This window comes from Callithrix jacchus, chromosome 11 (assembly GCF_049354715.1).
Source record: "Callithrix jacchus isolate 240 chromosome 11, calJac240_pri, whole genome shotgun sequence".
Taxonomy (NCBI): Eukaryota; Metazoa; Chordata; class Mammalia; order Primates; family Cebidae; genus Callithrix; species Callithrix jacchus.
In genome coordinates, this window is record NC_133512.1 from 71881623 (window position 1) to 71897000 (window position 15378).

The window sequence follows — 15378 nt, forward strand, 5'->3', positions numbered from 1 at the left end:
CAAATCATAAACATATTAATAAATTACTAGGCAGTGCTTTACTAGACAGTTCCAGGGTTTTGCCATCTGTTCTCTCTTACTTGTGTAATAATTGTTCTAATCAGAGTAAACATCCTCAAAGTGACAGTCAAGCTTCTTGAGGGCAATGCAATGCTCTCAGGAAAATAAAGAATTATAAAGGCATCAATTCTTTTACTCAGAAAATTCATGTACTCTTTCTGCTTCTGGTAATACCCCAGTAGTGCCCCTGGCTGGTCACTATTATTCAAGGGACTACCTAAATTTGGAATACCTACTTTTTTGCTACCATATTTTTTGTATCCTCTATGGTTTCCATTGACCCTAACAGCACTCTCATTAATCACATCCACAAAATTAACTTATCATTGGTGTGTTCAGTTCCTCAGGGGCTGGGAAAGAGCAGGATTCATTACTCAATGGGATCTCCTTTATGCCAGGTCCAGATTATAAGGAATTGGATGTTCACCTTCGGAGGATGGAGTCTGGATTTGGCTTCAGAATCCTCGGGGGAGATGAGCCTGGACAGCCTGTAAGTTGAATCCTCTTTATTTCCACACTTGGGGCTCTAATGTGTGAGTAAGCACCAGGGTATAGAGTGTTTTCTAAACATCTAAAAGAAAACGTTTTAGGACTCTCATAAAGACGTTTAAGAAGTTTAAGCTTTGAGTTTTTTTCTCGCTATTTTCTTTACAAAGATCTCATGATATGCAATTATCTCCACGACCAATATCTCATTATAAATCACATTAAATAGGAGCATTGCTGATTTTTAGAATGGATTGAATTCCTCTTAAGTATTTCAGTTATCTAATTGTACTGAATCCCTGTTATCTTTGAGTGACAGCTCAGGAGTAGAGGTGACCCCTGACTGGGAATGGCAGAATTATGTGTCTTTAACCAAAATAGCAAGGGAGATAAAAAACAGGGATAAACAGGAATAAAATCAGGCTCAGCACTGTAGAATGTCAGCCAGATTTGAATTAAGGGATTACCAGAAGATGTCATAAAGTCAACTTGTTGGCATAATATTGGTAAATTTAAAAGGGCTTTGGAAAAATCTGTGTGTGTGTGTGTGTGTGTGTGTGTGTGTGTGTGTGTGTGTTCAGAGGGAAAACATAAAATACTAATAATCATTAATACACGGAAAACACAGCAAGGCTAGATTTATGAGCATGTGTTAAAATATCAGCTATAAAACATGCATTGGTCCATGAAAGTTTTGAATAAGTGAAGGGCCTAAGCGGTGCAGTCAGCTGTCTACATCCCATCCAGCTCTGGCATCTGAACTCCATCCTATCATGCAAGAGAGTTGAATTTTAAGCCTCAGCTTTCTCATCTGCAAGATGGGGATTACAGTAGTACTCTATTGTAGAGTAGCTTTGAGGATTAAAGGAGATAATGTATATAAAGGTCTTGGCATTATGTCTGGATCATATTAAGTGCTGAATAAATGCTTATCATTATCAATTTTGTTTCTCTTGTCACTAGATTTTCCCAGGAAATATACTATACATATAGTGTGTGTGTGTGTGTGTGTGTGTGTGTGTGTGTGTGCATGCATGTGTGTGTGTATGTGTGTGTGTATGGTTTTTAAATACACTATATGCACTATAAATGTTACATATATGTGGTTTTCTTGAGACACAGTCTTGCTCTGTCACCCAGGCTGGAGTGCAGTAGTACAGTTGTGGCTCACTGCAGTCTCAACGTCCTGGACCCAATCAATCCTCCCACCTCAGCCTCCCGAATAGCTGAGACTATAGGCATATGCCACCATTCCCAGCCCCAGAAAATAAAATTTAAAAATAAAACATGGGCAGAAATGTTCAGGAGAAAAAAGTTAACCTAATAAGTGAAAGGAATCTGAAACAGTTAAAACCGTCTCAGAGTAAAGTAGATTGCTTGGGTAAAGAGTGGGCTCCTCCCCACAAGAGGTATTCAAGCAATCAATGGGAACCTGGCAGGAACCCTGAGGAGCTTCCTCTGCCCTGCGGGAGGAGTTGAACTAGATGATTGATGAAGTCCCTTTCTACAGAAAACTCCAGGAAGCTGAGTTTACACTCCAAGGATGAGGACTCTCCAGGAAAAAAAGACGTATTCCTGAAATCCTGGGGATAAAATTTGGCAACAGTCAACCAAACGTCACTAACTACCCAGCTGCCAAAGAAAATGTGGAGGTACTTTTGCCAAGGAGGATTGGCCAGATTTTTCTTAGTGCTTTGAGAGGAGGGAGAATGCTGAGGTAGAATACAGGGCTCAAGTAACTTCGGATTTAAATTTGTTCGCAGACTAAATTAAGGATCTCATGTCACAGGGAGAAGGAACTCTTGGCTGTTTCACTCTCATTCACAGCTTTGTCTGCTCTCTACCCGCACCCCCACCCCACCGCCTGTCTCTGATTCTGAGATTACCAGGGATCCCAGGTCACCAAGTCAGCCCTCCAGCCTCCCTGCCCTCTATAACTCACCTTGTTGTATAACAGAGAGAACTGAAAATTCTCAAGTCCCTTCATATCTGTAAACATGTATGTAATACACTGATTTATGCTACAGAACCTCCTGACCTCCACGGGATATTTATCCAACTTGGCTTCCTTCAGGATTGTTCATTTGCCTGCCTGTTTTGTTTAATCAGCAGGATTTTAAATTTCTCCTAATCAAGGACCTTGTCTTACCCTTTTTATACAACGTGAGTGTCCCATAATTGAAAAATGGGTCATTATCCAGTGAGTCAAACTCAAGGTGAAGGTCACGGTCTTCAGAATGCCACCTCTGCTCAAGACTCCTGGCATCAATTGAAATAAGTTTGCGAAACATCAGAGTCTAAGGGAACAGTCTCCACAGACCGCCCCCACTTTAGACACTTGCTCTGAATCTGAGGGCCCCACCATGTAGTAGGTTCACAGTGTACTGTTGCCAACTTGTCTGCGTCTGTTGAGACAGAACACCCACCCACATGCCGGGCTACATGAAGAGGATTTATCACTTACAGGGAGGCAGCAAGGGAATGTGGAAGCCAATGATTCATGGAGAGCAAGTTTCCCCAAGGCTCAGGAAAGCTGCCTAGGACAGACAGAGTCTCCACTCTGTCACACTTGCACCTCAGCTGAGGGGCCCCAAAAAGCAGCCCACTGTGGGTTTTCTACCATGGAGAATTATGTCACACTGGACCCAAGCATTGAAGGACATACTGTTTCTAGCGGGGACTGGAACAGAATGCAGGCTGTTCCAGCTAGCCCCTCTTTATCTCAAGATGCTATGCCCCTAGCACCTTCTATAGTTATTCTTGAGAACTGCAAGAGAAAAAGGGGAAAGAATTGGGTGAGTCCAAGGCCACTCAGAGAACTGTCCTGTGCTCACAGCTTTCCTCAGGTCCAGTAATTCACTAGAACAACTCAGAACTCAAGAAAGTGCTATACTTATAATTACAGTATGAGCCTAGTGAAAGGATAAAAATTAGAACCAGCCAAAAAAAGAGGTACACAGGTCAAAGTCTAGAAGGGTTCCAAATGTGACACTTCCATCACCCTTAGGGACATGTTACCCTTCAGCATTCATTCAGAGAAGATTGGCAGACAAGGATGCTCACCCAAGGTGTCCAGGGTTTTTATCCCAGTGTTTTATTACATGGGCACAGTTGATTGAATCATGATTCATTGAACCACAAGGATGACCTCAATCTGGAGCCCCCTTTCTTCCCTGGAGGCCAGGCTGATCTCATGTGTCTCAAAGGCACAACCGTCTAATTACATTGTTGGTCTTTCTGGTATGGTCAGCCCCCACCCCAAGACTATTGGTATGGCTGGCCCCATCCTGAGTCATCTCCTTAGCATAAACCATCGGCTATGGTCTAAGGGGCTCACCATGAATGACAAAGACACTTCTAATTCCAAGGGTTTCGAGGTTATCTTTCAGGAACCGGGAACAATGGCCAGACTTCACTTTGAACTGAGGCAAAATTATTTACAGCAAAGCCATATGCTTAAAAGATACCAAATGAATGAAACAAAATGAAACCATGCTCAAAATAAAATATAACTTTAAGGCAATTTTTGTATCATTCTGTGGGATACTGAACACTAGCTGAAACAATTACAGGGCATTTAAGGGCAAATCCATCTAGAATCCATTGCATTTATACTAACATAAATACTTCAAACTTACCAACCTAAGGGATTTCCAACAGAAAGATGAGCTGTTTGTTCTAGAATACACTGACTGACATGCTTTTTCCCCCGCTTTTACTAATCTCTGAGCTCCTCAAAGGCAAGGTTGGTAATTTAATGGTGTTTATGTTTGTAAGGCTAGCCTGGTACAATAAATATTTATTAAATGAAATTGAAGAGAATATTTTTTCACCAAATCAAAACTGTCACCTGAGCTTCTCAGAACAAGTAAGGATCTGGAGTTTATATTTTCTGAGTCCTCTAAACTCTACAGGCTCTGTAGAATTAATGCGGCCTAGTCCTAGAAACAAGAGATAGTGTCCTGGCGGCCTACAGCATGCTTTGTTGAGTTCCCCTGGTATTTTACAATTGTTGAGCTCCAATTAATTTCACCTTTTAAAACATTGATTTTCATCTTTTCTTGAAAATTAAATTTAGCAACATTGAGCTTGCCTTTCTCCATGACAACGACTAGCTGGAACTAAGCAATGGTTCTTTTTAGACTGAGCCTGGCTGCAGTTCCTAAAGCTCCCGTATGCCTATGTTACTCTTTAAAGCTACTCTCTTACAGATTCCCATTCCAGTGTCTGTCCCAGAGGACTGAATTAAAAGAAACTGGAAAGATAAATATTGTATGCCAATGGAGCCTTCAATAGGGGCTAGATATTTACCAGACCTAACCTAAGCACTGAAAAGATATCAGTTTAATACAAGTAACATTAAACTATAAAATAAATATAAGGTGAAGCAATGAAGTTTCTAATTCTTTCCATGATACTTACTTTAAGAGAGTCTTTAAGATATGAAATTCTTTACTGGACCCCTTGGCTCATGCTTTGTCTGCTTTGTGGGGAAGCAAGCACCCTACTCTGTAGCTATCATCTTCAACTGCTCCCCTCCTCCTCCAAAAGCGGAAGGGATTGCATGACTGAGTCACCGGGAGGGGATAGTCTTGGCTGGCTCTAGAGGAGAGTGGTGTTGCTGGACTCTGCCTGGCACAGAAGCAAGAGAATTGTTACCTGAAGGGAAGATGTACTGTTCAAAACGAAGCTCAGATGTGTGAATGCACCCAGCCTCAGGACCACTTTCTGCCTGCTTTGTACACAAGTTCCCAGGTTCCTATCACTTCTGAATACGGGCTTTGCATTCCTGAATCCTTTCTCCCCTCCAGTGGGCAGGCATCAGGTATTTATGATAAGCCTCCTCAGATTACATGGATTGCTGGTTATCCTATTGTGTTTACTCGGATTTATTCTGGTTTATTCCTTCATTTGAATGATTGAAGACATACTCATGCTGCAAGTTACACTTTTGATATCTAAGCCATAAGGTAGCAGCCTAAGTCTCTCTGAAGCAAACAAAGCCAGAAAATTAGTCCTGAAAACCATAATATTGCATCTCAGAATAACCCTGTCCAGGAGAGTGAAGCAGTAAAGAGCTCCCACAAGCCTTTCCTTCCAGCTTTTCTACATTCTAAGTCCTGAGATAACAAACAAAATGTGTTAGCCTCATTTAGTTGCTGGTGTGCAACAAAGGGAGAGGCGTGTAAGGTGACTTGGTCCCAACTAAAGGAGGTCTCATAAGTGCATCAAATGGGTTTCTGCCTCCATATATATGAAATGATATTGACATCCCAGAGTGCACATTAAACACAACAGCACAGCTTTCAGCAAATAATGAACAGCAGGACTCCTGCTCAGACAAAGCATACGGGCATTTTTCCTGCAAGAGGAAATACTTTCCACAGTTAAATAGCAATAGAAATAGAAAGAAATGAAAAGTTGCCAGAAAGGAACAAAATTGGGATTTCCAGCTGTGAGCTGAAAAGAGATGGAAAGGCATCAAGAGGGAAAGGTGTGGAAAACACTGCATTGGAGAAAAGCCATTCGAAGACAGACAATGACAGGCCTAGTCCTTGCTTGACACAGGAGTCCGGTGCACACCCGGTACAGGAGTCCAGTGCACACCCGGTGCAGGAGTTTCAGGAGGAAAGAGCCTGAAATCTGCTCACCATAGTGGCAAGTTGTCCCGGGCTACAGATACTACAGAGCAGATCTCCTGGGCTTAGGCTAACATTGGGCAGTGCAGGAAGGAATTAAAGGGATTAAAAGGACTGGAAAGGTGGTTTGGGGTTTGTGTCTTACTTGTTGTTGTTGTGGTTGTTGTTTTCTTTTTAGTGTGAGTTTTTCCCCCAACTTACTGGGATCTCAGCAACTTGAATGTGAATTGCCATTATTTCATATCAAATGTTCTGTTTTGTTCCGTGCCCTCACAGCGAGAGATAAAGTAGAATTGTTTTGTTTCTTTGGGGTTTTAGAGAAGACAGTTGAAAAGATAGGGCCACAGATGAGTTGTTCATGTAGAAGTTCTTTCTTGCTCTGTTTTGCCACAAAGCTTTCTTCAGGGCCAAAACAATGGGGGTAGGGAAACACACACACACACACATACACCCTCCTCCTCCCAGAGGGCAGAGAAGAGAAAACTGAATACTGGAACTGAAGGGTCAGCTGAGGTTGAAGAGTCCCCCTGGGCTGGAGGGAGGTAATGAATGGGGCAAGGCTAGAGTTGCCTGGAAAGGCTCACTGGCCAGTGGGTCAGGGGTCAGTGACTAGAAGGTCAGTGACCTGGTAGGTAAGGGATGAGGGGAACAGGTGCCTTAGCAGAACTGGAAAGTGACTACTGTGATGGGTCAGGGAACTCTGGTCATGTGTTCAGCTGACTTGGACATGATCATCCTGTGGCTACTGGGAAATGAGAGGAATCAGAGCCTTGCTATCAAAGGGCAACTGATCTATGAACCAGCAGCATTCAACTCCTGGGAGCTTGTTAAACCTGCAGAATCTCAGGCCCCTCCCAAGCCTGCAATATTAGATTCTCACAAGATGGATCCAGTGCTGTTTTAATAAGCTCACTTGGTGGTTTCTATGCATCCAAAAGTTTGAGAACTACTGACTTCAAGAGTCAGATATCCTGAGGCATGTTCTCAAGAGCTTAAGCGAACATGAGAATGTATGCATAGGCAAACCAATACGAGTTACAGTGTGAGAAGGAATCAGAGATTATCCAGTCCCTATGGTGGCAAAGGGGAAATAATAGAATGTGTCAAGTGTACAAATCATATTGGAAGTAAAGGAAAAAAGTTGTTTTTTTCTGGAATAGAGCAACACATCACGCTATCTCTGTGTCAGCAGTGAAATATAATGCAAAAAGGTGGCAAATGCCAAAGGCTAAGGAGCACAGCAGCAGGGGAGCTAGAAGCAGAGATGGTGCCAGTGGCCAGCCTCTGCCAGCAAAGGCTGCAGCTCCTGATGGAGGGAACAAATGTAACTGTATAATACTGCTAATGGCCAAGCACTGCTAGCACCCACACAGTGCACCAGATGCAGCTCAATTCAAGTACATTTAACAGTATGGCAAACTTTTTTTGAAACATGGTAAAGAATACATTATATAATGTAATTATATAATAATATATACAATAAATATATAATACTATATAATTCATGTTTGTGTTATATTGAATATGCTATTTATTAGATATTCAATTGAAGGGGTAATTGAATATACTGCCTATTTAGAAATAAATAAGAGGCCTACTCTAACCACCTCTACCACTACCTAGACTGACACCACTCCCAACACTGTATTTTTTCCATAGTATATGCCTTTGGGCATACTATATAATTTAAACATTATTACAGTTATGATTGACCACTAGAACGGAAGCTCTTTAGGACAGTGATTTTTGTTTATTGTTCACTGATGGATTTCTAGTACCTAAAAGTATCTTGGGCTCAATGAATATTTGTTGAATAAATGAATTAATGAGGGGAGTGCTTTATATCACAGCAATATGGTAGAAAAGCAGATCTTTTACTGGGCTTTTTTCAACAAATGATATTAAACTATTGGCACAGACTGTAATGTTGAGAGTATCCGTAAATGTTGCTGTATTTCATGCTGTTCTCCTACAGCAAGAGAGGAATAGGAATTTTCTGGTATGAAATTTCATCTTTACCATTTTTGTGTATGGCCCAATTGCAGCTAAGACTCTCTCAGTTGTAACCACTATTTTGTGTTTTACTTTCTTTAGTTAGAATCAGAACCATACCTTAAAACTGATATTTAACCAGCCAAGAAGTTCACAAGACAGTTTTTTCCTTTTTAACTGGCAATAAACTCTCTCACTAAAGTGTATAGGAAAGCTAAAGGTTGAAGCATTTTTTTGGATCAAACCAACTAAATGCACCTTTTCATGGGGCAGTAGAGAAACATTTATTTTAACTGGCTTTTGCACAAAGCACTTACCAAATCTTTGAAGTGCTCCATAGTGGGTTGAGCCTTTTGAAGAATAGATTGGAACATCTTTATAAGGAAACTCATAAATTCAGGTTGGCATGACAAGAAGGGAGAATGGAGAATGTCAGAGCATACCCAACTTCTGGACTGTAGCAAATGGGTACAGTGGGTGGCAGGGAAAGAACCACCCTGTGCAGCCAGTGTAAGGCAGGAGAGTTCAGCCTCTCCTGTGACAGCAATCATGAATCACTTGTCGGAATACTTAATATTCTACATGGAAGCAATCTACTATTCACCCCACCTCTCTCCCCAGGAATAAGGGGAAAGCAAGCAGCAGTAGCATGGGAAATTTTCATTCCTATGTAGAAAGAGAGCTATTCCATGGACTAAGGCTGTGACGCCCTTCAGAATATTACTTTGCACGTACCTGAGAAGTCCTGGGCATTCAGATCTGGCTGTCATGTTGACAGGCCACACTGAGCAGTGAGACTAAGTACAAAGGAATGGTTCTGCTGCCAAGCCTGAACACACGCAAGCCCGTAGGTCATGATGGAGCAACTCTGAAAATTAGCTGGAAATCACCGATAGGGGATTTGAAATAAATTATGATGCCTGAAGGAAATCAATCTGGAAGCAAGGGATTTTAAATAAAACATAGCCTCTGTAGTGTCATCAGGCTAATGGTAATCACTGCCATCAGCTGCTGTATGGCCAAGCCACTGGTAAAAGAAAAGGGAGACCTATTGGTCATGAGTTTGAAAAAACTGTTTATAGGTTAAATGACAAAATTAAAATATGTAACACTATTTTCTTTCCTCTGAGAAAGAAAAAAGCCCTGCTAACAGACACTAAACTGAGTGCCTCTCATGGGACATGGGAAACCTAATGTGCTGCCTTTCATCACAGTCCCTGGTTCAGGGAATTATAACGATAACCATATTTCGTACAGGCACAGTGGCTCACGCTTATAATCCCAGCACTTTGGGAGGCCAAGATGGCAGATCACATGAGGTCAGGAGTTTGAGACCAGCCTGGCCAACATGGAGAAACCCCATCTCTACTAAAAATACAAAAAGTAGCTGGGCATGGTGGCAGGTGCCTGTAATCCCAGCTACTCGGCAGGCTGATGCAGGAGAATCACTTGAACCTGGGAGGCAGAGGTTGCAGTGAACTGAGATCACACCATTGCACTCCAGCCTGGGCAACAAGAGCAAAACTTCATCTCAAAAAAAAAAAAAAAAAAAAAAACACACATTTCCCAGATGGGTACCTCCTCACTTTCCAGCACAGTAGCCACCTAAATAACAGAAGCACTTCAGCAAACAAGACAAACTGGGAGTGTCCTTTGCATTGAAGACAGTGCTCTGAGGAAGTATTTAAAAGAATGGAGCAAAAAAATCTGGAGAAGGTTTGAGATGTTTTTGAGTAAGTCAACTGACCAGAAAAAGCCCGCTATGAGTTTTGCTTTGTTTTGTTTTGTGTTCTCCTTACCCTCAAGCTTTTCAAAGCAAAGAAAACGGAAACTTTCCATCTTTATCAGAATTTAACAATTTGCAACAGCTATTTTCCCCTTGACTCAGTGCCATGAGAGAAGTTTAATGCTTCACATGAGTTATTTCATCCAGTTCTCCCATTAACTCCATGAAGTAGGTTCGATTATTACTTTTCTTATTTTGCAAGTGAAGAAACTGAGGCTCACATAGTTTAAGAAGCTTTACCCAAGACCACACAAATATGAAATGGAGCCAGAATTCACTCCTCATCTTGTTTCAGCCAATTAGCCTCAGATTATTTGAGATTATAATTTTCCTTAAGGTGATCATTTATGATGAGTCATAAAGCAGGTGTCCCCAAAACTTCATGTCAGTCAGCAGCATGTTCAAAATATTCATCTCTGGTACTAAGCAACTTGAAAGAGGTGAAAGGGCATCCTTCCCACATCTCATTTTTAACTTTACAAGTGGCTGGTCAGATTTGAGGGCAAGGAATAGAATGTGAGAATAAAATCTTCTACAAATTACCTAACTGTATATAAAAAGGAAAAAGAAGATTTGAAATATGAACCTTCTTTCCTTCTCACTGCTTCTCTAGATTTTGATTGGAGCTGTCATTGCCATGGGCTCAGCCGACAGAGATGGCCGCCTTCACCCAGGAGATGAGCTTGTGTATGTTGATGGGATTCCAGTGGCCGGCAAAACCCACCGCTATGTCATCGACCTCATGCACCATGCAGCCCGCAATGGGCAGGTCAATCTCACTGTGAGAAGAAAGGTGCTATGTGGAGGTACGTACTTGGCACCCACTGCAAGAATCAAGGGGTAGGTGGTAAGATGCTTTTGTGAGGCATGGTAAGGGCATGCGAAACAAAATTTTAAATCCATGTCTACATGAGGAAGGAAACAACCTAGATATTCCAAAAGTAATGATGATTTTGAAAGTGCTGATGTTCACCCCACTAGGATAAAGATCCATCTTTGAGGCCTGTATTTTAAATGTAGTCATTAAAAATTTTTAGAATGGCCTGGGGCTAATTTAAGGTATATGTGCTCTCTGCTTTCTGGTAGATGCTAGTTCTAAGAAGAACCTGATAGTACCAAGAAATATGCCATTTGAAAATGTGTTTACAAACCAAGAGCCACAGCATTTTGATGCCATAATGAGGCAGACAGGATGGAAAATTAGCTTTCATTGTAGAGCCTGATAAAAGGTAACAATAAAGCTACTGCCCCGATATAGAAAAAATACAACTGTACCTCGCTCCAAGAAAACACAGTCATATAGCCCTAAACTTATGAAACAGATAAATTAGAAATAATTATTCCCTTTACAACCATTTTCTCAGCTTTATAAAGGAATCCACCAAAGACATACTTTTCAAAGTCAGCCCTTGTATTTATAATACAATCTCACTTATCTCTCTTTACCACATCAACCCCCACAAAAAGATTATTTATATTTTCAAGGAGTATGTCAGTTACAAGTACCACACTCCTTTTTAGAATCTGAGCATTCAATAACATTGGGATTGTATTATCTTCCCTCAAAACCACCCAGCCTTTGTTCTGTGAATCACAGGGGCAGAAGCTTCAATTATGTTCAGCTGTCACCTTCTGCCCAGTGGCCCGATGGCTGCTCTGCCCAACCCCTTGGCAGCCCTCATACAGAATCATCAATATTTGAAGTGGGAAGGACCTTAGCTATGTGAGCTTCCTCTTGTTACAGATGAGGAAACTGAGGCCCAGAGGTTTGATAGCTTGCCCAGTATTCCACAGTGAGTTTGTGACAATGCAGAGATGGACTCCTCTCTAGGGCCAGTGTTTATTTCTTTATGTTACTTTGTCCGATTCCCCATTCTACTACAGTCCTCTACCCTAGGGAATTAAAAGATTTTAGGCCAGATCTTAGTAGATGTCACTCCCTAAAACAGGGAATCTTCCCATATGTGCTGTTATACCAGATGCATTCCAGAAGAGGACCAAAGGGTAATGATGGGCTATGAATGACTAGTAGAGAAGATAAGCCTTATTCGTGTGACTAAAAATCCTTTTCTTTCTAAGTCCCCCTAGAAACTAGACCATGAGCAAGGGCGGTCATTTAAAAGGGCAAGTCAAAAGAATTGTCAGCCCTCACCAGTAGAGACTGCTATATATCTTGTATCTTATAGAGTTTTTGCTAAGAGGTGCCATTTGTCTTCAGAAATTCATGGCATGTCACTTGACCCAAAGAAGTAAAGCATCTTAAATTATGCCTTATCCTTGGGCTAAATGCCAGGAAGAAGACAGTGCTTGCTTGGTTAACATTTAACTGTCTCTCTTCCTGCAGAGTAATTTTTAATAAAAAGTTTGCTGTGCTATATGTTCTATAACCTAAAGATAAATTTAAAAGACACCTGATTTACAAGGAAATATACCGCAAAGTGCAAAACCAATGCACCAACATAATTTCACGCTCCCCTTGTCACCAGCTGATTATTGCAAATTAAATTTTCTTTCAATCAGCCCAAGCTGTTGAAGTGTGTACCAAATGCTGCAAAAATATATTCCTGCAATTTGTGGATCATGTGACTTCCGTAAAGATGCTCTTTGCTGCAGCTCTTACCAACTTTACTCAGTTAGGCTTTTGAGTGCATTTCAAGTGCATTTAATTTTTGAAAATGTTCTGCTGCAGATTGCTCATTCACACCAGGAGAGTTTCCAAGTTAATTCAGCCCACTCTTCCTTGAAAGCTTCATCAGTACTGAAAATATTAAGTTCAGCAAAGGATACTTCGATAGCAAAGTAATGCCATGAAACAGGGTGGAAAAGATTTTAAAGAAAAAAAAAGCATAGCAAGGTGACTTTTCTTCATAGCTCCCATTTCTTCTAAGTGAGAAGGGACAACTACAAATGAATATGAAAATGGAGTTGCCTTTTCAAGGACTGTTGTTGTCATTATTGTTTTGTTATTATTATGCTCTCCTAAGCAAAGGCAGTAGGAGGTGCAAGCCTGGTTTAGGAGGAGATGGTTCCAAGCTGAGGGGAAGTGAGCAATTAGCTAAGGAAGAGACAGGAGCAGGAAGAGGAGCAGCATCACCACCCGCATGCACAAAGGAGCAGTGCTGTGGGGAAAAGGCTAAAAAGCAGCAAGGTCATAGGGATGACGCATCAGCCTTCTTCTTGCCTCAGCTTGTACAAATGCCCACCTCACCTTAGAAGACAGAGGGCACTGGCTTCTTCACTGATGCTCAAGAAAAAGAACACATTCATTATGAGAGATATAAAAAGGTTAGTTACGCTGAGCAAAAATTAAGATAACACAAAAACTTGCCCCAAACATTAAGTTATTTTTAAATGTACATACTAAGGATAGAAAGGCAAAAAAATTTTTTTTCTTTTTGAGAAAGCGTCTCGCTCTGTCACCCAGGCTGGAGTACAGTGGTGCAGTCACGGCTCACCGCAGCCTCAACCTCCCAGGCTGAAGTGATCCTTCGGCCTCAGCCTCCCGAATAGCAGAGACTACAGGCGTGTGCCACCATATCCAGCTATTTTTTGTATTTGTTTGTAGAGATGGGGTCTCGCTATATTGCCCAAGCTGGTCTCGAATACCTAGGCTCAAGTGATCACCTGCCACAGCCTGCCAAAGTGCTATGATAGGTCTAAGCCACCATGCCTGGCCTAGAAAGCCAGAATTTTCAATCAGAAAATAAACTAGTTTCTCAAAAGTGAGCAGTTGTTGAGTGAGGGAAGAAAGTGTCCAGTAGTAATTCCAATTTTTCTTTTCTTCATTTATTTTTATTTTATTGCTTTAGCAGGCAGCTATGGATATAAATTGCCTCCAGTTTTATTTACCAGATAGTCATAGCACACACTTTCACCTTGCATCGGTTTTTGAGAGAAGATGCCTATCCATGCCTCAGCTCCAGTATTTAGTTGTTCATTTTCCCAAGGATATTAGAAGGGTGGCTTCAATTATTATACTGAAAAGCATAAATATTTATATATTCAGTGGATCAGCTTTGAGATATTCAACCTAATGGCACATTTGGATGCACATCATACCTCTGAGAAATTTCCTAAAAAGTACATCTGGAATTGATGTGAAAGAATGTTTTATGACTTCATCAAAACATGTTAGAGTCGTTCTTAAAGCTATCAGCATCTTTTCTCTAACACCTAAAGGAAAGTCTAATTCTTGGCCTAATGCCAAGAAAGGGGAGGTTGTCTTGGCAGATGGGGGAAAAGTTTAGCAAATATTGAAGGTGCTAGTGCATTCCCTGATCCTGGTTACTACACTTCTTGCCAATTCTAGATGTATTCCCTTGTTCTTTGTCTGCAACCATGTCACCCACTTAAATAAGCTGTCTGCCTTGATTAGTATAAACTGGGAATGTCTGCACAGATGCCTGTAGGCAGGCCATCCCCAGCATTCTCAGGGCCACAACCTGTGGGCTGCTCCGCCTCGTGAGGTACCACGAGGGACCTGATGCACATGCATGTGGACATCACAGCCCACATGCCCAAACTCTGTCCATACATATACCCCATTGCCTAAGCCATGCTTCAAGGCAAAATATGCCTGTCTGCAACACTCTCATCCTTTCAGGGACAGTCCCGAGTAGAGACCCAGGCATACTCTAGATGCAAAGTCTATATGGTTACAGAATTCTAGAGTCCTGGTATGTAGTGTATGGTCTAGAAAAGAAACTAAGGGTCCAGTTGAACAAGTTCCTTCAGCCCTGAGAATTCCTCACTGTATGAATAAAATGAGTGAATGAGACATTTGCAAGAGGTCTTGGGGAGTGGTCAGGACTATGGTGACCTGCAAACCCCATATCCAGTCAAGGGAGCAGCCATCATGAAGCTCCAGCCAATTGGTGCCAAATATGTCAAGAGAAACTGCAGATCAGCATTTCTATACAGTTTCCCTATGCACAAACATTGACAATTAGTTTTAACAATTCTCAAATGAAGTGCAGACCAGAAACAGCCCCTGGCCAGTAGTTAAATGTCCTGGTCTATGCCATCCCACCTGGGAGGCATTATCAATGATTCCCACAATCCCAATGGGAGACATTCTCTTAGCACAGTGATGAGTTCCACTGTGACTGGTGGAGACAAAGCAGCTTACCCTAAAAATTAATTATTTGACTTGAGTAGATACTAACCGACTGAATTCTATGCAGCCATTTGTGTATGAAGTAGAAGAATAAGTCAGGGATCCTGGAAATCAGTGAATTTTCTTTTAAAAATTATATAATACATGATATTTAGTCACTTTATGGTGTTTTACCATATTATGATTAAACAAGACTATTGGCTGGGCACGATGGCTCACACCTGTAATCTCAGCACTTTGGGAGGCTGAGGCTGGAAAATAACCTGAGGTCAGGAGTTCGAGAACAGCCTGGCCAACAT

General features: G+C 41.5%; 1 protein-coding gene and 1 long non-coding RNA gene across 47 annotated transcripts in view; one reads left to right on the forward strand and one right to left on the reverse strand.

Annotated features, from left to right (window-relative positions):
* Nucleotides 1-15378, forward strand: part of MAGI2 (membrane associated guanylate kinase, WW and PDZ domain containing 2) — a 1508583-nt gene that overhangs the window by 1347343 nt on the left and 145862 nt on the right. For all 45 annotated transcript variants that reach the window (XR_004728308.3, XM_035254988.3, XM_035254993.3 and 42 more), the window contains 2 exons: nt 459-550; nt 10577-10769. Coding sequence is in view for 44 of the 45 variants with exons in the window: in XM_035254988.3 (XP_035110879.1) it covers nt 459-550; nt 10577-10769 (285 nt within the window). In the remaining variant the exon portion in view is untranslated. The remainder of the gene's footprint in view (nt 1-458; nt 551-10576; nt 10770-15378) is intronic.
* The window catches only part of LOC144578385 (uncharacterized), a 285723-nt gene that overhangs the window by 148010 nt on the left and 122335 nt on the right, over nt 1-15378 (reverse strand). The gene's annotated exons all lie outside the window — the stretch shown is intronic.